Here is a 23,075-nt window from a genome sequence, read left to right as displayed (position 1 = left end):
TTTCAGATTTTGTTTCAACAAAAAGCATTTGTCTAAAACTTTGTGCGTACAAAAACAACAGAACTGAAGTTATTTACCTAATATCGTCTCATGGTAAGAATCTCTTTCCAACCCATCCCCTGTTTTACAATTTGACATTTTCTTGTAACAAAAAAAAAACAAAACAAGTGTGACACGCATTATCTGGTGAAAGTAAAAACCATGTTGTTTGCAAGACGCTAATTTGACACGATGCCTCACGTCTACTGTAAGTAAGCACATGAAAATTGCATGAAAAACACGGCCCCTGTAAGGCCGATAAGCTGTGATGTTCCAGACATGTTTGGCATTTAAAAGTTTACTGATGACACCAGGTTGAAATACATGAAGAAAAAAAAAAAGAGAGGGGGGGGGAACAGGCCACATGATAAATAATGGAGAATTTCTCATCCCTGAGCCCCCTGGAGCAAAGGCAGAGGAGAGGCTTTTTTATCTAGTTAATAGAAAGCGCAGCCACTCGTTAATATGCAGAGGCTGTGGCGTGTCGCTCCTCAAGAGGAAAAACCAGCAGCTTGCTTCTGCCATTAATCAACTTCAGCCCCGGCAGTTCGCTCGGACACCATGATACATGTTTTTAACTCTAAATGGATGAATATCTTTAGCCACTGTCAATAAGCGCTGGGCAGGAAGCAGCACAGGACGCCTTTTCTTCCTTCAGAACAACACAGGAGTGGGTGGAAAAAAAAAAAAAAAAAACTGCTGGGCAGCTAACAAGAATAATAATACTGTCACACACAAACAAGGCATAACATGATCCGGAGCCCTAGTCGGGGAGAAGGGTTTGTGCAACGATGATAAATCTGACAAAACCTAATTATTTCTGACACATCGGATGCATCAGAAAATCCCCGTAGACTCGGAAAGAGGAGAGGGAGACTTATCAGGCGGCGGCAACGTTAGGATGCGTCTCTCCTGGGCCGCCTTCATCAGCGGGGGGAGAGGCAGGGCGCCGGGGCCTTTTTGAATTTGAAAAGAATTTTTAAAAGGTACAGATGACTTTAATATTCAGAGCCAAATACTGTAAATTAATATTCTGATGTGGTCGGGATGAGGAGATCTTAGCAGGATTCGAGCCGAGCGATGAATATTTCTGTTTCTGTCCTGCGGATTTACAGGAAGGGAGTTCAGGGGGGGGGGAGAGGGAAGGAGGTGGTTGCAGACGAGAAAAACATCAAAATGCAACACGAAAGGGGGGGAAAAAAAATTCATTCAGCGAACACTTTTTTTATTTTCACACACATTTAAATTTAAATATTTCGACGTCAGATAACGCAACGAGAACCCACTCCTCGTTCTCGCCTCGCTAGAAGATCCCGATTCTAGTCGCATCAAAAATATTAATGATTCTTCGCTACTAAAATAATCCTCATTAGGATGTTTGGATGCCTTACAAGAAAAAAAAAAAGAAAAAGAAATTACGAGCTGCCGTATTCGCTTTCGGCTTTCCAACGCTTTATTAAAATATGTGGATGAGCCATTTAGCGCCTAATGGCTGGATGCCATTATCGAGTCACTTGAGGAGTAAACGCCGGTCTGAAATGCGGCATAATAAATATGCCGAGACGCCTGCTCTCATATCAGTCGGAGATTAGCGTTGGGAACTGTGCGGAGGTAAAGCCAGGGATGCAAATAAGGTCATTAGTCCAGGAGGTTGATGGTAGGAAAAGGGAAGGGGCAGAAATAAAAGAAAGATGTTCATCACACCAATGAGAGGCGGACACGAAACAATTAAAAACATGAGACAAAACGCGGAATAATTGGACCTCGACATATTGTGTTGAGTACGAGAGAAGTTGGAAGCTCTAATTGTAAGTTCAGGCCTTCCTGGTTATAACAGCTACCACTTCTTTTAAGCAGAGCCCCTAAGGGTGAACATGAGTTTATTACACATGCATACTTACACACACACACACACACAGCCAGCATGGCCCAGGGCAAGCTGGTCTGTGGTTAAGCAGACATCATTAACCTTTAGACATTTAGGGGAAGAGGAGGTTTGTCTAACAGCTGAATGGACTCAGTTGTGCTGACGACTCTCCTCCCAAAACAGGTCTTCGAGGTGATGTACTATTTAGTTTAGTGCTGCGAGCCGCTCCATTATTTAAGCGCGTACAGCGAAAAGTGGCACCGGAGAACACATCTCTTCCATTTCGAAGGTTGTTGTGGACCGCGTGAAAAAAAAGGGCAGGGGCTAGACGCCTCTCGTCCTCCCCATAACAACTTGTGTCGGTGTCGAGACGACGTGGCCGCAGAAAGCAGAGGGGGGGAAGAAAAAAGGGGAGGAAAAAAGTCTGCGCTGTCCTGTTACTGAAAATTAAATGACCTCAGGGAGTGCAAACACTGGGAGTCTGTCAGGAGCATGGCAAATTTGCCTCACTTAGCACCCCCTTTCAGGAGAGGTAAACACGTCTAAATATATTAAGGTATGGACGCTTCCTTTCTCATAAATACATTTACTCACATGGCAGTGGGAAGCATCCTTTATCCATTACACAAATGGTTAGCTAATGTTGCAATGGAGGCTTTGATAGGCAGCGTGTAAGAAGCGTTAAAAGGATATATTTGGTGTGTTTTGTTTCAAACTGTAGCCTGAGTGTGTGTGTGTGTGTGTGTGTGTGTGTGTGTGTGTGTGTGTGTGTGTGTGTGTGTGTGTGTGTGTGTGGGGCTTGGATGTTTCTTAAAGTCAAGCACAAACACTCTCTCCCAGCTACATAAAGAGGAGATGGAGATTAAAGTAATTAGTGCTATGCTTGCTAAATATTAATACAAACAGTCCTCCATTAAAAAAAAAAAAGCAGCTAAAATGTACAGAGTGGTTTGATCACAAGGTCCTATATATAGACTGGAACTGTACGACCACAAAGGCAATAAAATCCCACTAAAAGAGAGAGGAAGGTCTGCTCACAATGCAATCCAGCATAGAAATTGAGCTCTGCCCCGAGGTCGGTGCTAACTAAACAGACACTGATTCAGGGGGTTAAATGTCAGACAATTAGAGCAACGTGGAGCAGGAGGTGGGCGCATGGAAGAGGGAGAGGCGGCTTCGGCTTGCATTATCAAGCAAGAACACTTACAGATCTGTAAGGTGGAAATTGGCAACGCTTTTATCGCTGTTAAAAAATTCCAAAGCATTTAAACGCAATGGTTTTTTTTTTTTTTTTTTTTTTTTTTTTTTTTACGTATTTAGCACTGTGGGTGAGAGGAGATTTATTTGGTGGTTCCGGTGCAATTTATTCTACAAGTATCTTTATAAAGTCGTACTTTCAGTGTTACACTGTTGGAAAAACAGTTCCTTGCAGAAGTAAGTTTCTCCCATTGAGCCATTTCTAATTCTGTCTTATTAGCCAAGTAAAGGTACATGCTTTACTGTTTTCAATGTCAAATGTGAGAAATGTTCATTTTAAGGAGTTTTTGGCTCTAGTGGTCTTGATTTGACCACTAGAAAGCATTGACAGGATAGTGAGTTACGACAGATGGGGAAGACATTCAACAAAGGTCAATAGGTCAGGACTCGAACCCGTGAGCCATACATGAGTACATGCGCCACCGCAGCGCCCCTCTTTGGTTAATACTTTGTAGAACCTCTGCTCAGTCTCAAGGGTTTGCAAGCTCTCATTTTTGTTTATTTCAGGATTGTCTTGCATTTGACTGCATTCGACTTCGCTTCAATTCTGACCAGCTCTCCCATCTTTGCTGAAGAAAATATCCCCACAGCATAATCCTGCCACCACCATGCCTTATATGGGGGATGGACTGTTCCGAGTGGCGAGATATGCAGTGTTAGCTTTCTGCCACAGAGATCATTTTGGATGACTAGGTCCAATCTTAGTCTAATTTTATCAGGGCATAGAACTGCAAAAGGGAATTCTTAATGCCTTTTTTTTTCCCGCCCAGTCATGGTCCAGTTATCATGGACCAAGTGGCTGCTAGGTCACTTCCTAGTAGGTTTTGCAGCCATGTTTCTTTTCCATTTTTAGATTGTGAATTGATTTTTTTCTTTTTGTCTATTGCTGAAGTTTTTCTAGTCATGCTGCACTTTTCAAGCTTTAATTTGAAACCAATCATGCTTTGCTTTCTGTCAATCTATTACATGAAACTTCATTAAATACTTTGTGGTTCTTAAGAAAATGTGAATAAGCACATGGACATCCCTGTGGAGGATTCTTGAGACTGCACAACTAAACAATCGTGGCAATTTCTTTTCCTCTACTCACATGTGTACTGGAGGGGAATATCCAGGACTGCTGTGTCCGTTGGTGTCCAGGTGGTCAAGCGAGCCGTTGAGCTCCTCGTGGGCAGACTGCAACATGGTCGGGGGGCTGCAGCTCAGCGTTCCTGGCGGGCTGATCCCCAGCAAACCGGGCGGACTCCCGCCCAACAGCCCGGGCGGGCTGCCGCCGGTTGGTCCGGACGGGTCACCGCCAAGCAGGCCGTGGCAGCTGCCGCCCATTGGCCCCGCAGCGCTGCTCATGAGGCCGGGGGTCCCCAGCAACGGCAGGGAGGTCTCCGCCAGAGCGGCCTGCAGAGACGGAGAAAAAAAAAAGAAATGAGAATGAGAGAGAGAGAGAGAGAGAGAGAGACAGAGAGAGAGAGAGAAGAGGGCATGGGCTGGTGAGGGTAAAGGTAAAGAATGAGGGACGTGTGACTATTAAGGAACAAGAAATATGAGAAGCATATGAAGCATAATTACATGAAATGTTGGGTGAATAAATGGATTGCAAAGACAGAAGGTATTTAGTGGCTGAGAGGCAGTGTGAAGAGTGAAAAAAGAGACAGCTGAGGGAATAAAATGATTTACCATGGCAATTACTAAAATACAATATCCTTCTCTTATTATGTTGCAAGAAATCTTTCCCATGTGTGGAAAGCTTGCAGATTACCTCCCAGTAACTGCCATTCAAATGCCTTTGTGTGGAGTGGTTATGTATTAATAAAATAATAATAATATATAACAAAAAGGCTCCCAAAAACTTTACCTCAAAATAATAAAAACTCCTGACACTTTAGCCTGCTACGCATTAAAGTTATATACAGTGATTAAATTTTTAAAGTTTTTGCCATGAGCACCTCGCTGGCGTACACTATGAAGCCAAATCATTTATGACAGCTTAGATAAATATTAATGCACATGCCCCTGCATTTGCACATGCCACAATCAATCTAAGGTGGCTGCAACAAACTGGGAGAAAGGGGAGGAGAGCAGGGAGAGGGAGGGAAGACATTCTGCTCGGTTTGACCACAGGGTGGCCTTCTGGGTCTGAAGGTGGAAGGAAGAAGGGAGGAGTGGAGGAAGCGTGTGAGAGAAGAGAGAAAAGGGAAGAAGAGAATAATGCTTCCGCTTTACGCTAAATGTAGGATCTGATGTGGAGCTCTACCTGTAAGCTGGCGTTTAGCGCTGTTCCGTAGCCAAGACTGGAGGGAAGGTTCTTCACGAGAGATGGACTTCTGAGGAAAACAAACAACAACAAAAAAACAAATTCACACGTAAATGTTGATAATCCAATGCTTGACCTCGTCTTTGTAACATAGTTTGCTGTGCCTTGCATTGTCGAACTTTGCACACTATTTAAATAAACCCACATTTTCTTTGCAGTTTCACAAAGTATCGCAAGTATCGCAAACTCTGGTTTCGAAAATATCCACAAACTGTCACACTGCGACATCATTGGAGTTTTGTCATTTGGTCGGAAACTTTGTAAGGTTTTACATTTCTTTCTTAAAACTAAGAATCTGAAAGGTGTGGCGTCCAATTGTAATCAAGCCGATTGAGAAATGTTTGGACGAGTAATGCCCAACAATGTGTCATTTACAACTATATGGCATGCATTGAACAACATTATGGAAGAGTGATTGGAAGAAAAAAAGCCATAAGAAGTCTGGTTTGCACCCCACAACCGTGGAACAATGTGGTTAGCTCAGACAAAAACTCAACTTGTTTTGTTCCTTTTTTTTTTTCACAATTACGTTTTGGGCTACCCCATAAAATCACTCGTATTACATTAAAGTCTGTGGCAATGTGTGACAACCTTCCAGGGATATTAGCACCTTTGCATGGGAGAAGGTAAGTGGCGCTACCCTTACCCTGTGATCTTCTGTGACCTGCGTTTCTGGTACTCCACCTCGTCCACCGTCCACACCGCCCCCTTCACGTTTTCGACGCGCACGAAGCACTTGTGAAGACTCAGGTTGTGGCGAACGGCGTTCTGCAGAGAGAGAGAGAGGAAAAAAAAAAAAAAGACGAGCGCAGGTCAGGCAGGATGAGGTAAAACAAATCATATTCATTCATTTTCCATCATGAAGAAAAGGAAAAAAGAAGAAGAAGAAGGAGGCCTGGAAATTGATTTTTTTTTCTTTTACATTTTGAAGAAATTCTTAACATTCACGCACCATTGATTTAATTAGTAAAAATTGAGTGAGAGTGAATGCTCTTACAAGTCCTGCACACAGTACATATCAATCAGAGTAAGTAGGCTAAAAGGAGGTAATCAGCATAGCGAATGGCTTATGGTGGTGACAGAAGTGGTAATGCCGGCCTTGATAATGGTGATGTCAGTAACCCTTCCTGCTCCAGAAAAGCAGAGCTCTTAATGGACACATCGCTTTAAAGATGACAGTACTGAAAGAAAAAAGAAACGGTCTCCTAGAAGGCCTCGTATCATTGTGTATATATAGATATTTATGTGTGCGTGTTGGAGAGAGGGTTAGACATCTAAGATGTCCAAATATTCTTCTTTCCGTTTCGCGTTTTGAATTTGCCGTCTTGAAATTAAAAACGGCAGAATTTGTGCATGAATTAAAACAAGAGGAGGAAAAAAAAAAACTCTAGAAAGAAAATTATATGACCACATAAGCATGATTAAAGCATGCATCGGGCCCTACAAATAATAACCCCGGCTTTAATATCCCTGTCTTTTATATTTATCATCTCCCCTTAGCTTGGTGTGTACAGCTCTTTCTCCAAAAGAAAGGGATTCAAAAAAAAAAAAACCTCATAAGCAGATCTTGCATCTGACCTGAAAATCCCATGATTTGATTGATCTTAATGCCCATGGCTCTGAATATGATAATTTTAATATTAATGAGCAAATGAGCAGTTTTATTATGCATGCTATATAGTTAGAACTAATAAGCTTCTGGGTGAGAGAAAAGAGAGAGAAAGGGAAAGTGGGATAGGGTGGGGGGCAGATCCCTCTTTTGAGATGAGACGAAGCTGTGATATTAAACTACCTTTCATTTCTTTTTGCTCTCGATACTTAAAAAAACCCCCCCAAAAAAACACATTCACTCTGTTAATCAAATGAGAAGCCCATCGCTGATCAGCCTGCTAATGCTTACAAAGGGAGTCGTGGAGCTGCAGATGTAAATAGATCACCTGGAGACGTTTTTAAAGTCACTGGAACAATGGAACTCGTTTTGGGGGGGAAACGACTGGTGAAACTGGTTTTAAACCAGCAGAGGCTCTGATGTTTTCCACGGCAAAAGACATACCCTGTCAAAACAGTCTTACGCAGCAAAACGTGGTGCGCTACTGTACCTAACAAACTGGAAAAGGGCGCTGATCTCTACACGTGCCCCCCAGCCCCCCCTCTCGGATTGGCGATCACACACCCGTGCGCTCATTTGCATCCCAAATCCAAATTAATTCACTTTGCTAAATCTAGTGCCGCAACACATCTTGCATGCTGATGAGCGGCTGTTGGGAGATTTTCCCTCCAGTCCTCTCTGTGCAGCCACAAAGGCTAAAAGAAAGGAAAGGGGAAAAAAAAAAACCAGATGACACGGAAGGGGCCACAGGATGAAACGTTGAAGACTCTGGCTGGGCTTCCTTTATCAGCACGCAGACACACTCCTGGCTGAAAACGCGTTCTGCGGCACGCATATTTTTCACCATCTTTGTGCGGCCGGACAGGACCATAAAGTTGTAGCGACAGACATACAAATGGGGTCCTTTTGTGTAAGTAAATAAAGAGCGCTTCCCTCCATGACAGGCCTATTCTCACTTCCTGCTCCCCCCTTCCAACCTCCCTGCTTCAGTTAACCCCTCTTCTTGGAGTCAGTTTATGCATTTGTGCGCCAGAGAGCTGGTTAACGGGCAAACCAGCTACCCTTCCTCACAATTAACCAGTGATACGCGAGAGAAGGTGGTTTCAGGACAAGGAGGAGGGGTGTATCTCTTAACAAAAGGTGCTGATGATGGAGAGGCTGCTGTATAATTAGGGCGTCAAAGCCCTCTCCTCTCTACACCGGGCCTCCGCTATTAATTGCACCAAATTAGAAAACGATACGTGGTGGGGTGAGGGGGTGGGAGGGATGATTCTTCCAGCTGTCATTTCTAAACAGAAAAGATGCTGTGGTGGAAAAATAAATAAGAGGAAAAAAGAATGGAGGAGTGCTGAGGAGTAATTCAAGCCATTTTCACGTTTTGCACTCGTAGGGAGCAAAGTGCAGAGCAGGGTTACCTTCCAAGTTGCAGCGTTGCGCCGGAAGTACGCGAACGTGCGCGTGAACCAGCTGTAGATTTCGTTAAGCGTTAGCTGCATGTCGGCGGAGTCCATGATAGCCTAAAATGACACCAAAACAACGATCACGCCGTGGCTCGGTTGAGAGTGACAAAGCCAAGAGAAGGTGGAGCAATTAACTCAAATCTAATCAGGCGAAAGTTAATTTATTTCCCACTCACCTGTCTTATGAGGGTTGCGTAAGTGAATGGTGGCCTGACATCTGCGTTCTTATAAAACTCGTAGTTTGGGGCAATCTCTGGAAAAATAAATACTGTGTCACCACCTGAAATAATTGGCAAATTTGATACCTTTAGGTGCTGAGTTTGCACAAGGTTTCATCAAATTAATACTGGGGAGGGGGTGAGGATGGGTGGACGGGTGTGGGGAAGGGGGAGTTGGACAAAGAGGGTGGGGGGGGTTGAAAGGGAGGGCACATCAAATCAGCACTTTCCATGTCTAACAAAATGCATTTTTAATTAATCTCTCTCGTGAGAGACATTAAACGCTTATACATCCACATATGAGATCCGTGTAGTTAGTTAGGGTGAAGTTGAATAATTTATGCTTCTTCACACTAAACGCGTAAATATAAACATCAAAGACGGGTCGTTTAAAATGCAAAAGCTTAATACATGGGATGTCCTAATGTAATAAATATTGTATTTTTTCCACCATTATTTGAACTTAATTAACATTCATGCAATATTTATGTGCAGAGGAAGTTCTTGTCTGTTTACATTTGGAGTGATTAAATACAGGCTTGCTTTTATAAACCTAGCAGAGTTCTCAAACATGCCTTTGTGATTGTGTACATCTGAGATGTGAGATGTGTGCGATTCTCGGTTTCGAACTATTAATTGCACTTAGCGTTGAGGCATGGCTGTAATTTTCCGTTTCGGCAGTAATTAAATTTTAAATTAAAACTCGGCTAAAATGAAACAAAAGTAAATTTTATTCCATTATTATGTTAAATAACTGCAGGGCCTTGCAAAAAAAAAAAAAAAACTTTTACCGTCAAACTTTTGCACATTTTCGTCATGTTACAACCAAACATCACCTTGACCAGCTTCCCCGTCGATACTAAAGAGAAGCATCCCTGTAGCATAAAGCTGCTACCACCGTGTTTTAAATGTACTTTACAAAATTGACCAAACCAAAGTAGTAAATAATTGTGAAGTAGAAGGTTTTTATTGAGGGGTACCAGTGTAAAGAGGGTAGATTACAAATAAATGTAATTCACTGATTTTGTAGAATTTTTGATAGTTTAGAGAAAAGTGGCTGTACAAAATAGTAACTCAGAAGTGGTGACTAGAAATGAGAGAAAGAAACTTTTACAAAAAGAACGCAAACCATTCATTTTCCTGTCACTTTATAATCACACATAACTTTTATGTTAGTCTATCACATGAAATTCCAATGATATATATCGAAAGTTTTTGGATGTAACATGACAAAAAGTGGGAAACTTCAAATTTTAGATTGCGCAAAAAACACATTGTAGCTACCAGTTTGATCTGAGTGAAGTGGTGCTGAGTGCAGTGCTGAGTAGTTGGTCCTACCCGACGACAAAGGCATGGAGTACTTGTCCGAGTGGCGCCTGCGCATGGCTCCCATGCTGGGGACGTTGGCTCCTCCCAGTACCGACGGCACCTGGGGCATGGCCGCCATGGGCGTGATGGGGGCTGTGGGCGTGGTGGGGGTCTGAGGTAAGTTTGGGGGCGACGTCGAGGGCAGGTTCTTCGACATGGTGACGCTCGACACCAAGTTGAGCTGCGGCGGGGCAGAAAACGAAACGCGAGTCATGACTCATGATGTGGGAAAGAGACACACACACATGAATGTGGGAGAAAGGAGGAGGCGGAAGGCTTCGTTTTGTGGTTTCCCTGACAGATTTGAGCGTCTGCGCCGCTCCTCTCTAACACAGCTGTGTTTCCACTAACAAGGCTCGTGGAGAGGAGCCAGCCCATCTCCACTAATTACAACCACCAAATTGTGTCATAAGAATTCTAATTAGAGCACGCTGTTCAAGATTATCCAACGATCAGCCTCCATGTTATCCCAGCCCCATCTCTCTTTATCTCTCTATTTATCACACTCTGCCTCTCTCGCTCCCTCCCCGGCTATCTCGCCGCACTACAAACACTCATCGTTCTTAAGGAGCGAAGAAACGAGCCCCCAAACACAGGTTATCTCTCCCTTGTGAAGTGACGGGTACAAGCTTCTTGATGTTGACAGATACCTTTTGGAAATCTGAACGATTTTGGCACATAAATGCCCGTTAAAAAGCACAGCTGACTAAGTATTCAGTAGCACCTTTAAAAAGGTATTCAGGTGTTTTTATTTTTATGTAGTTTTCAACGTCTTTGAAACCTCTCATTTAATCAAAGTGTAAATACATCTAAAGTCTATAAAAAGTGCAGGAATGATATGCATGGGAGAGAAAATGGACACCCTGAACACATGACAGTGGCGGCAGAGTGCTGTGGGGTTGGGATCCTCACCTTTCACTTTTATTTGCATCCCATTATACAAACATGTGGTTGTAATTTGACACAGTTCAACAGTTAAGAAGACATTTGCTAGGCATTAGTACCATTATATTGATTGTGAGACTTTAGTAAAAGTTAAAAAAAATATCTCAATGTGTGCTGAAGATAAATAATAAACTAAGGCAATGACAAGTCCTCTAGGTTGTTTTCTCATGCTTAGGTTGCAAAATGCAGTATGGGATTAGGTTTAGATCTTAACTGATTAATACAATAGTGTTAAAAGTTTGAAGCAGATATAGAAAAAAAACACAACACTTCTCCATGGCCAGGTCTCACTGACTTTACTCGGCTCATTCCCACCGACAGCAACATTCCTGACTGCTTTGATGTGAGGATTTAGAGAGTTGCCTCCTGGTCAGAATATCCCACAAACCCTGAGGTCATAGAATATGGATGGCAAAAGGATTTGCTGCACATGAAAAGAGGGTATAATTCTATTAAAAGCATCGCTTGATAGCTTGGCAGTTCAAATTTACTGCCGCACCAATGCTCGCATTGACGGAACTTTAAATCAACAACTTTTTTTATTACAAAATGGAGAGTCTTAAAAGCCCTAACTCAAAGTGACTTCCAGCGCAGAAGGAAGTTTAGAAAGTCAAAGTTCTTTCCCATGAGAAGCAAATCCGCATGGATGGGCTAGATGGCCACTGTGGACATAAACACTCTCTTCTGTGAGTCTTTGTCTCTTCCGCCGCACGCAGTGAGCGAGTGATGATCGCGGTAGCCGTCCGGCTTGTCCGCCGCTTCTGTACTTGCTTCCCAAATCTCATATGAGAGGCTCTAACCGACTGGAAAATTCCTCGCTGACCTTTTAGTCCCTGCGCTAATTTAGCTGGAATGGTAATGACGTCGTTACATATTCAAGCCAAATTGCCTTAATTGTGAGCCTGCGAGTGGAATGCGTCCACACTGAGATCTCCGAATTGAAGGCGACTTGAAAGATGGGAAGCAGTGTGGGAGCCAAAGGCTCTGGGAGATGGAGAGGGGGCAAAGCAAAAAAAAAAAAAAAAAAGGAGAAAGCATCCGTGGTCATTTGCTGCTAGTGTTGAAAAATATGATACAATGTCAAGGTAAAGAGATTCTGGCAATGGAGAGGCGTACTAATGAGCTAATTCTGTCATGGGTAAAAAGAGTTTACACTCTGTACCTGGTTTATCCGATGACAGTGCATTGTCAAAGTAGCGCAACGCAAAATAGCACAAGTGAAGTGTGGCATGCATGTGTGTTCAGCCTTCCAGAAATGGGACTCTGGAGAAGTTGAACCCACGACTCACAAGATGTTATAGAGCTGCAGATCATTTGGGTGACGTTTACATGTAGAGACTGAAATTTCTGCCCATTGATTTTGGCAAAAAATAGGAATATTAAATTGGAAAATGTTTGCAAGCTACTTTGAAGTGTTGTCACAGTTGGATTTAGTTCTGGACTTGGACTAGGTCAGTCTACAACATCAATGTTTGATCGAAATCCAGCCTTTTGTTGTCTCAAACTGGCTTTCGTCTAATCAGAGCACTTTCTTCCAGATGGTTTTCTTTTGTTCACTCTTCTATAAGAGAAGAAAGGCAGTCTTGCTATGACAGCTGTGGATCCCTGCAGCTCCTCCAAAGTCATTTTAGGCTTCTTTTCTAATTGTCCCTTCACATTTATGCACCAATAGTAGTGCCTCTTCTACATTATATCCAATTAAAACAAAGTGGAATGTGTTTTAATACCTTTGCAAAGCACAAACATACATAACATCTACGCTATTTCTATTCCAACATCCCCAAAACAAATCTTTATCTTGTCAGACTTTAAAAAGTAGGGAGGTCTTAGAAAAGAAAAGAAAAAAACAAAAAAAATCTAATGACTTAACTGTTCGTTTAGGAATTCTGTCTGAATTACCCCCACCATCAAATGCAATTAGCTGCTCTTTCATGTGAGCTTTATGTAATGCAATACTTCATTAGCATCATTCATTCATATTCGGGCACGGATTAGAAGCTGAAAATTCTTTATTGGACGAGCTGGCACCAAGCTGCTGGAGTTTTAAAGATGATAAAATAAAAAAAGTGCTACACAGACGGAGAGTAAAGGAAGGGGACTTGGAATAATAAAAAGGGTTTGATTTCTGGTGGAATTATGGAATAATTATGCTATCTTGTGATCGTCTACATTCTCTGATGAGAGGTGATTGGGAAAATGATTCAACTGAACGTGGGCACTTACTGAGCAGCATTAAAACGCTAACAATGTTTTGATGTCTCATATTTCAAAACTCCTAAAATTGAGAGGGTGGGAGGGGGTAGCAGTGTTTGCCAAAATGTATAATCGGGATATGAAATTCAAATATCGCTTGGATAAGACGCTTTTCATAAGCGTTCCATTTAGGAGAAAGGGGAAAAGGACCCAGACTGAAATCCCTTTTTCATTTTTCTTTTTTATTCTCCTGCGGTCAATTTTAGCTTCATGTCAACATCCCGCAGTCTCCGACACTGAGCTGTTATTTTCTGCTGTTTGTTGTCAAAATGACATATCTTCTCTCCTCTCATTCCACTTCTGAGCGCTTCTTCGGCCACCGAGCCAAACAATCATCGGCGGCCAACAGGTTGTTTTGCCCTATTATAGCTATCACAAAGAAATTACTCCCGCCGTTTTAACCGAGGACTCCGTCGCTCCGCCATCTAATACACTCCCAAAGTCTATTGTCCTCTCACAATGCACAAAAAAGCGATAAGGAGCACATGTAACTGTGTATTACAAATCCCATTCGCCTCCCTTTCATCTTCTGCCGCCCGCTTAAACTGTTCATTTTCGGCGATCGTGTTTACGGGAGGCAGAGCAATATGCACTCACTGGTTTGGGAGATGACTTGGGCTCTGAGGGCCGCATGTGCAAGTGGGTCATCATCGCCTGAAGACGCTCACGTTCTTTAGAAAGCTGTTAAGAAAGAAGGAGAGGAGAGAGTGCATTAGGGTGGATTAAAGAGGAAAGGAAAGAAGGAGGAAAGGAGGGAAGGAAGGGGAGAACAGAGCCAGGTCAGGCAAAACAAATAGCATTTCATCTTTTTGTCAATATCCGAATTTAGGTCAGCGAAGGCTTTGACAGTAACAAGGTGGTTGGCTCATAAATTAGGTGGTCCTGAGCGTCTGCTCAAAGTCCTGTGGACACAGTTAGGGGGATGGAGCGCAGCCAGCAGCTGCCGAGAGGTGAAGGGGTCTCCCAAACAGGGTGCCAGGCGGCCCCGCCTCCCCGGTCCAGTTAGTGGCCCCAGCCGGTGCTCATCATCAATCTAATTCACCTGGAGTGACAGGGACCGGACCTTGTGAAAGGCGGAAAACCTCCCGCCCCTTAATGACACACACACACACGCACACAGAGCTGGGCCTCATTACAAGTGATGGGTCTGGTGGTGAAAAGAAACAGAGATGATGGGGCTACAGAGTGGAGGAGCAAAAGAGAACAAGAGCGACAATGTAATCACGCTGGGAGGGGAACATTTTCCAACAAAGACATTTCAAACTGAGTGAAAGTTCTTTAGTTTGATGACTTTCAAGGACTGTGGCAAAGCAGAAAATTGAGTGACCAAAGTGCTCAACATATGTTCTTAAAATCTTAGAGATTAATTCAAATTCTGATGAACTAGAAGAGTCCAGGATGTCTTATTACATGCACTGCAATAAAATGAGAATGTATTTGACTTTTTTTATTATTATTATTAGACATCTTTGCCAAGGGTGCCGAAACATTTGTTCGCCCCTGTCTTTATTTGTTTCTAAAGGCAGAGCGGCGCTCGTCTGCAGTGCTGAGTAATAATGTCACTCAATCAGCGCTCTCATTATCTATCCAACATGACTTCTTAATAAGGTCACGCTCCACCTACTGAAAATAGTTCCCTCCTTTTGAGCTTTCTTCAGGTGCAAAGTGCAGTTAATTAACACAGCAGACTGGGAGAGATGCGCTCGCTATTAATTGGAAAGAAAAAGAAGGAGGAAGAAAAAAAAAAAAAAACGGAAGCAGCAGAGAAAATAAAGCATGGGCTTAATTCAATTAAAACAGCCATAATGGCTTTCGTTGTAAGGCCCGAGGATTCCTTTGTTTAGTGGCTTTGTTGAATTCAGCAGGTCCTGCTTGTCTGGAAGTATTAAGCAAACCACAATGCGGCCTTTTCTCCTACTTGTGCAAGTTTCACAAAATAAAGTTTTGACTGCTGGAGTTATGGCTACACTAATGTAAAAAAAAAAAAAATACAACCGTTTGAATTTACTCCATTAAGACATTATTACTGGCTTAAAAAAAAAATTAAGAAACTTACTTGTATTTCAAGTTGCTGTACGACTTGCATCTGGACTCTACACTGGGCTGTGCTTCTGTCATCGAGGGCGTGCTCACTGTTTAGGTGCCTGAAAGGACAAAGAGACAGCCAAATTGTAATTTCACACTGATATATTAAAAAAAAGATTGCACAGATGTTCGGATGTTTGCGGTTTATTTGGGTATTGCCCTGTATTTTACTTTCGTCCATCAGATATTCAACTCTGACCAGCAAGAAACATATCCCCACACATGCTTCTGCCTCCACCGTGTTTCACAGTTATAATATATTCAGGGAGGCATGTACTTTCAGTTTTCCACCACACATTGTTTGCAGTCATCTCATATAGCTTTCGGGATGTTGTTTTGTAACCTAATCTTGCTTTCGTAATGCTGTTAGTTCACAATTACACAAATTAAGTGACCTCTGAAACATATTGGATAGGCAGGATTTTAATTAGGAGTATGAAAATAAAAGGAGGTTAAAAAAATTAAACACATCATTTATTTAAAACAACATCTTTGAAAACCTTTCTTTCCACCTTGCACCACTGAAGGTTTTGGTCGAAACCTGAAAAAATGTTCAAGGGGTTTGCTGTATTTTTTAAAGGTTTCACGTGGCACAGCTGCGAGAACTCTGGTTTACCTAGACGAAAATTGTGGTGGATTATAATTACAGTATCAACTTTTGTTTTTATGATAATTTCCATACAGCGACAATTACCTATAGGATCCCAGTTAGAACCCATTGTTCCTATTTGAAATGAAGTAATTAGCAGTAACATGGATGGTGTGAGGCACCATTTTTAACATGACAATAGGTCTGTGCCAGTTTAGGTGATGGTGGTGGTAGAACGGGCTTGGGGGGGCTTCAGTGACACCCTGAGAGCTGCTTTCTTCTAAGAATAAAACGTGCTGGCCCAGCAGAATGGTTTTGTCCCCCTAATTTATTGAAAACAATACACACAATTTAACACGGGCAACATTTGACACACAAAGGCGGCTCTTCACTTGAAGGTGCATTATCGTGCCACAGACATATTAAACGTATCTGGTGTGTTCGCCTCATTAGAAGGAAAAAAGGCGGCCAGACAGCCATAACAGTCAATGAAGGTTTTTGTCTCGATTGGATTTCATCTGTAGGACACACACACACACACACACACACACACACACACTCACAAAAAAAAATCTCAACCATTAAGATAGACCTCTATTCCAGACACACGTACGCGGTAGCGCAAATATGTGGTGGAAAAAGGGTTCCTAAAGTGTTGTGATGCTGGGTAATGAGCCTCTATCTAAATGATCATTGGAGACAAACTCACAAAGCAAAGCTTTGAGGAGACATGCTTATGAAATGCCAGAGCTGCCACTTTATCTGCAGTAATTATAGGTTAGCTTGCAGACCCTTCAATGATCATTTACAGCACAGCCTCCAGTGCATTAGAGGGAGTACAAAATCTCTTCCTCTCTGGCGTTCGCTTTATCTGAAAACACACGCTTGCTTATATTATCGCAAACACACACTTCCAGCACATATTCTTCTCTGCTCCCTCACCACCCACCCCCCCACGCAACCACATCTCTTCTTGTTTATCTGCAAAGCGCAAAAAAAAACAAGACAACTCATTGAGCTGCTTTCTCTTGGCCTGTCAATCAGAAGCCGAGCAGAACATTTGTAATCACAATAGTCCTGTACCTTTCAATTAACACCGAACACGCTTAAAAACCGTTTCATCTCGTCCCTGCCTTTGCTTCGCCTAACCATTTCAGGTTTTAATGCTCTGAAATGTTTCATTATAAATCAAGAATGAGGTGGTATAAAAAAAAAAAAAAAAAAAAATACAAGCAGAGGTAGGGAGAGAAGTGCATGAGGGACAGGACTGGTGGATTTCCACCAGCTCTGTGCCTAATTGCTGTTTCAGAACACGCATGCAAAAAAAAAAAGGGCGCGGGGGGGTTGGGGGGCATTTCATTAATCATTTAATCACGTCCCTCGCAGGATGAGGGAACTAATGTTGCAAATACCCTTTTCATTTCACTGCCCATAATGCTATCTTATGCACTTGATGTATGGTGTGTGTCATGAATTACAGCTGCTTCAAAACCACAGAGATGGCTGCTCGCTGTCCCTGAAGATACCTCATTACAAAACAAGGAAAAAAAAAAAAAGAGGAAAAAAAAAGATGTGCAAAAATCTTTATCGAGTCTACGTCTCATCTGCGAGCAGCTACGTTTCAGTTAAGCGTGCACGCGTTTGTGTGCGCGAGGCCTCACGGCGGTCCTGCAGACAGTTAGGGCTTCGTACATTCAATTTCACTGCTGGCCAGTTAGCAAGGCGATTACAGGAAGATTACAACGTGCGTTTATAAAATATTCAAATGGCAGCATGTTCTGCTGAGCATTAATAATGCCAAACAAAGACAGAAATGAAGGAGAAGGGGGTGGGCAGACACACAGGAAGAAAAGAACATGACAAAAGAAAATCTAAGGTAGTGAAGAAGAAGAAGAAGAAGAAGAAGAAGAAGAAGAAGAAGAAGAAGAAGAAGAAGAAGAAGAAGAAGATCGCCTTAGGTTTCTAACCTGTCTGAACAACATAAATGATTTTAATCACCATCTTTCACCTGGTTTTATTATTTATTCTATTTTTATTAACAACTGTGCCAACTGTGGTGTTCAGCTCCTTTACTATGATGGCCTTAAGTAACCTCACCTTGATAATGGTGATTATAAACAATTTTAGGATTTTAAGCAATGATTTCAAAAGAAAACAAGAAAGAAGGGAAACAAATATTTCTAAAAGAAAAAGAAAAAAATCTGAAAAGTGTGGTGTGCTTTTTTAAATAGCCCACTTTACTTCAAAAATAAACCACCTCTTTATTTGCCTTACTTATAGCTTGATGTGAAAAAGCAATATCCTTTAATAAACCATGTATTTGAGATAGATGCAGCTAAAAATAAATAGCAAGAAGTAAAACATTTATTCTAACAATGAAGAAAACAAGACGTTTCCCCCCCCCCATCATCAGGCATGAATAATGGAAAACTGGAGAGAAAAGATGGCCAAGGCAGAGACTTCTGAACACATGACACTAAATATTAAAACAAAAAGATGTAAAAATAGACACTGAGGGAGACACAGCTGTTGTTTTTAAACCCTAAAAACGATCCCATGTTTTATTAGGACCTGCAGTTTGTCTTAAAGAGAACAGAACAAAAGATTTTGAAGGATTTTTTTTTCCTCCCGTAGCTGAACACATGAATATGTATAGCCATCAATGTCCACTAAGGGCCCAATAATAAATCTATTCAAGCCAGTATATATGGACTGTACACTTGTGCTAATTGTTTGTGTGTATCATCAGGGACTACAAAGGCCCAGAAGAGAAAGTTGAGCTGTCTGTACACGACACACGAACACCGATTCAGCAGCACACTTCTAAATAAGTGCATTAAAACAAAGCATGTTTACACGCAGTCTCTTTCATGGAGGCTGTCACCATTAGGTGGTGGTGCCCTGCCTTTTAAAGGTCTTGGTAGGATGGAGCAAAGCTTCACCATGTAGTGGCTGGGAAAACCCACTAGAGCCTCAACAATGTGCATATGCGTACATTATATAAAGACAAAGACATTTGGCTGCTGCCTTGTGGGTTTAATTAGTAGCGGGTTACAAACACCAGCGTTCAGGTTAGCGGCTGAGCTTGCCATTTTAACACAGAGCCTGGCTTGCTGCCACTAATAAGGAGAGCAGAACGGTGACAGAACACTGGCAGAGCTGGTTGGGGGGGTTGCTACTATCGGTTTGTGTAAAGGTGGAAATATAACCTATGAGAAGTAGCATTATTGTATATATAAAATGCCTTCAGAAATGTATGAGTGCCTTTCACAAATGCTTCATTTGCCTTGAACTTTTTCCCATTTGTCATAATACAAGAGGTGCACACTGCAAAAAAAACAAAAAACAAAACAGAAAACAAAAACAAAATCTCACCAAGTAGTTTTGGTCTAGTTTCTAGAGGAAATATCTTAGTAAATTTGAAAAAAGACAAAACTAGCTTACAAGTACCTTCTCAGTTACAAGTAACTTCAATTATCTGCCAATGGAAGTGGCAGTTGTTTTTTTTTAATTATAGACTTAATAAATCTTGTTGAAAAGTTACTTTTAAGTAAGTTTTTTTTTCCAAGCGTAATAAGATACTTGTACTAGAAACTAGACCGATAATAACCAAGACTTTGTGTTTTTGCAGTGCAAATAAGAAAAAAAAAATAATTTGATGACAATATTATTAATGAAAACAGCTGTGAAAACAGAATTTGTGTTAAATCCACATGTTCCTCAATTGTTTCCTTTTATCTGTACATCAGACACTGTGACTTTCAGCATCTTGGAAACAATAATGTGTTGATGAGTATTGCAGCAGGGAGGCAGCAAACAATTATTGCATTTTGCATTAATATATCTTTGATATATTAATGTTATTTTATTGGTAAATACCAACAGGTATAGGGAGGCTTGTCAGATGGTCAGAGATATGGATGACGGTATTAGCAGTGAAAGACTTGAGACTGGACTCTATAGGTTCACCTTTTTCTTGTCAAGCAATCTTGGAAAACCATTTATGATTTTGGCTTCAATTCCCACATTATCAAGCTGATCTTTTTAACTATAATTTTGTTTCATTTTATTTTCTCCAAAGGCTGCTTGAAAAAAAAAAAAAAAAAAAAAAAGCCTTCCACCTAACCTCAATGCCTTGTAGTGTCTCAGCCCTCTTTGTCGTGTAACTAACATAAATACGCCCGCAAACCAAAACACCCAGTCACTCAAGAAACAATTCCCACAGATATTATTTCATTTTGAACTTCACAGAGCTAATTCAGGGTGCCATGCCACCTTGCGGCTACATTTTCCAGGTGAGAACACTTTAAAGAGCGCCGAGGAGCCGCTAAATGCTGATCTTGACAAGTTTCTTCATGCAACAAAACAATAGATGACTAAACGTGTCACTGCTGCTGAGCCGAGCTCCTGCAGCGAGCTACGAGGCGGCAGCTTGACTTGGGTCTCTCCCCAACCCCTTCCCAACAAACGTGGCCCCCTCCTTCCACTGAAGTACCAACATCTAAGCTGTCATCTAAATCTGACATCCGCTTTATGTAACCCCGTTTAAACCGCGCCCGTGTGTGTGCGCGTGCGGATGCATCGGTGTGTGTGTGTGTAGTCAAATGGCATCTCCTGAAACATGAAAGGACTCCCTCTGACACCTACAATGACTGCTCCAAGGCACGGCACAGAGCAGCCATCTTTGTTCTAATGATGAGCCTGCCTTCTTTGTTGCCGTCTGTTTTCTTGCGCTGGCTGGGTTACCCGTACAGTTTTGTGTGCGGGACTCAGCCAAGACAGAAATTCCGTAACAGGCGATGTTCTGGAAAATGTTCTTACAAAACTGTCTGCCAATCTGCGCACCTGTTTTTCACTTTGAAATCCAACTGTTTTCTCTCCACCTGCCTGTCTGACTCCTCTGGTTTTGACTTTACAAGCACGCATCGTTTCACAGAAGCTTACCAGCTTACTGTATCCGGCACATGTGCGCAGCTTTTACAGTGCGCCTCCAAGCCTGACTGAAGTGACCAGCTAATCTACCTACCCGCAGTATCCTTAAAGCACACAGACTAGTGAGTGTTTGTGTGCGAACAGAGCATACGGTACCAAAAAGAAATAAAGTGATGTCTTCCATTAAGCAAGTGTGCTTAGGTGATTGGATGTGATTCCAGAAAACCTGCTAATCCCCTGCAGTCTTGCTGGATCACAGGTTCATCCCTTACCAAAGCTGCAAGGCAAACTGCTTCACCCGGACTACATCATGCGCAGTCCTGTAGCATGTGCGCCACAATCCGGTGTTTGGTAAGAATGGCTTTTGAAAATCTAAGTATTCATATACCATTTCACTTTTCACATCTTGTCAATATGCCCGTTAACTTATTTTAGTTAGATGTGATGTGACAGACCGAGATCATTCGTTTTGAAGTGAAGGAAGATACGTAGAGACCTGCGCTGCAGTTTGTAGTAAGCCGAATGTGTTCTGGTTACATATGACTGACGTACAGCTTTTCAGCACAAACACAAAACACTGTGTGGTGGAAAACTAACATATTGCATCCCAAACATGGTGGGAGTGTCACAATTTCCTTTCACATAGACAGGAAAGCTATCCAGAGTTAAAAATAAAGAACAATCGTGCAAGGGAACATGTTAGAAGAAGTGAAACACTTGGAAATTTGGTGAAGTACAACCCTGAATATACCAGACACACCAAAAAGAAGCAACCAGAGCAGCGATGGAATAGTTTAGGGAAACACGTTGCACATGTTGAAGTGACCCAAATATTTTAATTTCCAATACTTATCCGTAAAAACGTTTTAAATGCACACATTTTATTCCACTCTACAACTACGCCCGGCTTTGTTTTAGTCTACCACATAAAATGACAATGTGGCTCTGACACGACAGAATGCAAAGATTCTCTGTATATTAATTCTGACATGTACGTCTCGCATTTTCCAAAGAATATAAGCAAACACTTCCCTTTGCTGCGGCAGTGACGTCTACTCGTGTCCATTATATTGCAGTCCGCTGCTGTCAATTACAACTCTTTTAACTTTGTTATTTGCTCTGACAGCGTGTGAAAACGGAGCCTAATCTGCTGCCCGCCAGTGTCTTTGAAAGACTTGAAAACGCTGTTTATTGGAATCATTTCAATCCACAGATAACTCCTCCTGGCAGTAATTCAGAAGATGCTGTAGCATTAGCGAAAGCTTGACCCAAATCCTACATTCTAGTTTTCTTTTTCTTTCTGTCTTTTTTTTTTCGTACGTGTACGTCTCCTAGCTTTTCCGCACCTTATTACAGTCAATACTGCAGAGAATTGCATGACTGGGAAAATAAGTGGATACATTGTCCTGATTTGGGGGAGTTTATGAGAATTCACATGGACATTTACAGCCCATGAAAAACACTCGCCAGATCGTTATTTCACAGTTAATTACAAATCTAATTAGAATATTCAAATTAAAGCTTTCCCTTTCTTTTCTTCTCTGTGTGAGAGCGGGGAGTCAGGGATACAGGGAGGGAGAGAGGCTCTCGGTGAGTGGCAATGTGATAACCTGTAATCGGCAGCGCTGCAAACACCTTCTTCCTTTGATGTCCCCCCACTAACATCCTGGCAACAAAGCCGGCCAATTACAAATGAGCTAATTAACTAAATTGTTGATGGAGCATGAAGAGTTCATTTGCTCCAGCGCCTGCACCATGACAACAGTGAATGGGGGCCCTTTGTTGTCGAGGTAAGTGTGCGGCCGTGCGAGCTGCCATTAGCTTTTGACGTTTTTTTTTTTTTTTCTTTTTCTCACAAACCTATCAGGTCCCTCCACGCTGCGCAGAAAATTTGTTATGGATCAGAGTTGGTTTGAGTCATGCTTTGGAGGAGCAGAACCCTGTCAGCTAGCTGTCTAGAGGTCAGAATGTGTCCTGTAGAAAGACAGGAAGGGTTTAAGAGTAAGGCCACTGAGAGAGTGGGAAACAAAAGGGACAGCTTCGATGTGCGTCACTAAAAATACAACCTGGCAACATCAATTTAACTGATTTTTTTTTTTTTTCCAACTTTTGTCACATTACAACCAGAATATTCAATGTGTT

The 23,075-nt window shown here is 42.0% G+C and overlaps 1 protein-coding gene across 2 annotated transcripts in view; it reads right to left on the bottom strand.

Moving 5' to 3' along the window:
- foxp2 (forkhead box P2) overlaps positions 1–23,075 on the bottom strand; it is a 114,487-nt gene that overhangs the window by 5,446 nt on the left and 85,966 nt on the right. Inside the window, exons 11-18 of one of the 2 annotated variants that reach the window (XM_014985192.2) lie at positions 15,384–15,471; positions 13,925–14,008; positions 10,100–10,310; positions 8,720–8,823; positions 8,499–8,600; positions 6,121–6,242; positions 5,415–5,484; positions 4,254–4,558 (exon numbers count right to left, since the gene is read on the bottom strand). In XM_014985192.2, coding sequence (XP_014840678.2) covers positions 4,254–4,558; positions 5,415–5,484; positions 6,121–6,242; positions 8,499–8,600; positions 8,720–8,823; positions 10,100–10,310; positions 13,925–14,008; positions 15,384–15,471 — 1,086 coding nt within the window. The remainder of the gene's footprint in view (positions 1–4,253; positions 4,559–5,414; positions 5,485–6,120; positions 6,243–8,498; positions 8,601–8,719; positions 8,824–10,099; positions 10,311–13,924; positions 14,009–15,383; positions 15,472–23,075) is intronic. The other variant, XM_014985198.2, reaches the window with a different exon arrangement.

This window comes from Poecilia mexicana, unplaced genomic scaffold (genome assembly GCF_051168715.1).
Source record: "Poecilia mexicana isolate PSO_F unplaced genomic scaffold, ASM5116871v1 scaffold_23, whole genome shotgun sequence".
NCBI lineage: Eukaryota > Metazoa > Chordata > Actinopteri > Cyprinodontiformes > Poeciliidae > Poecilia > Poecilia mexicana.
This window is presented reverse-complemented; position numbering and strand designations above follow the sequence as displayed.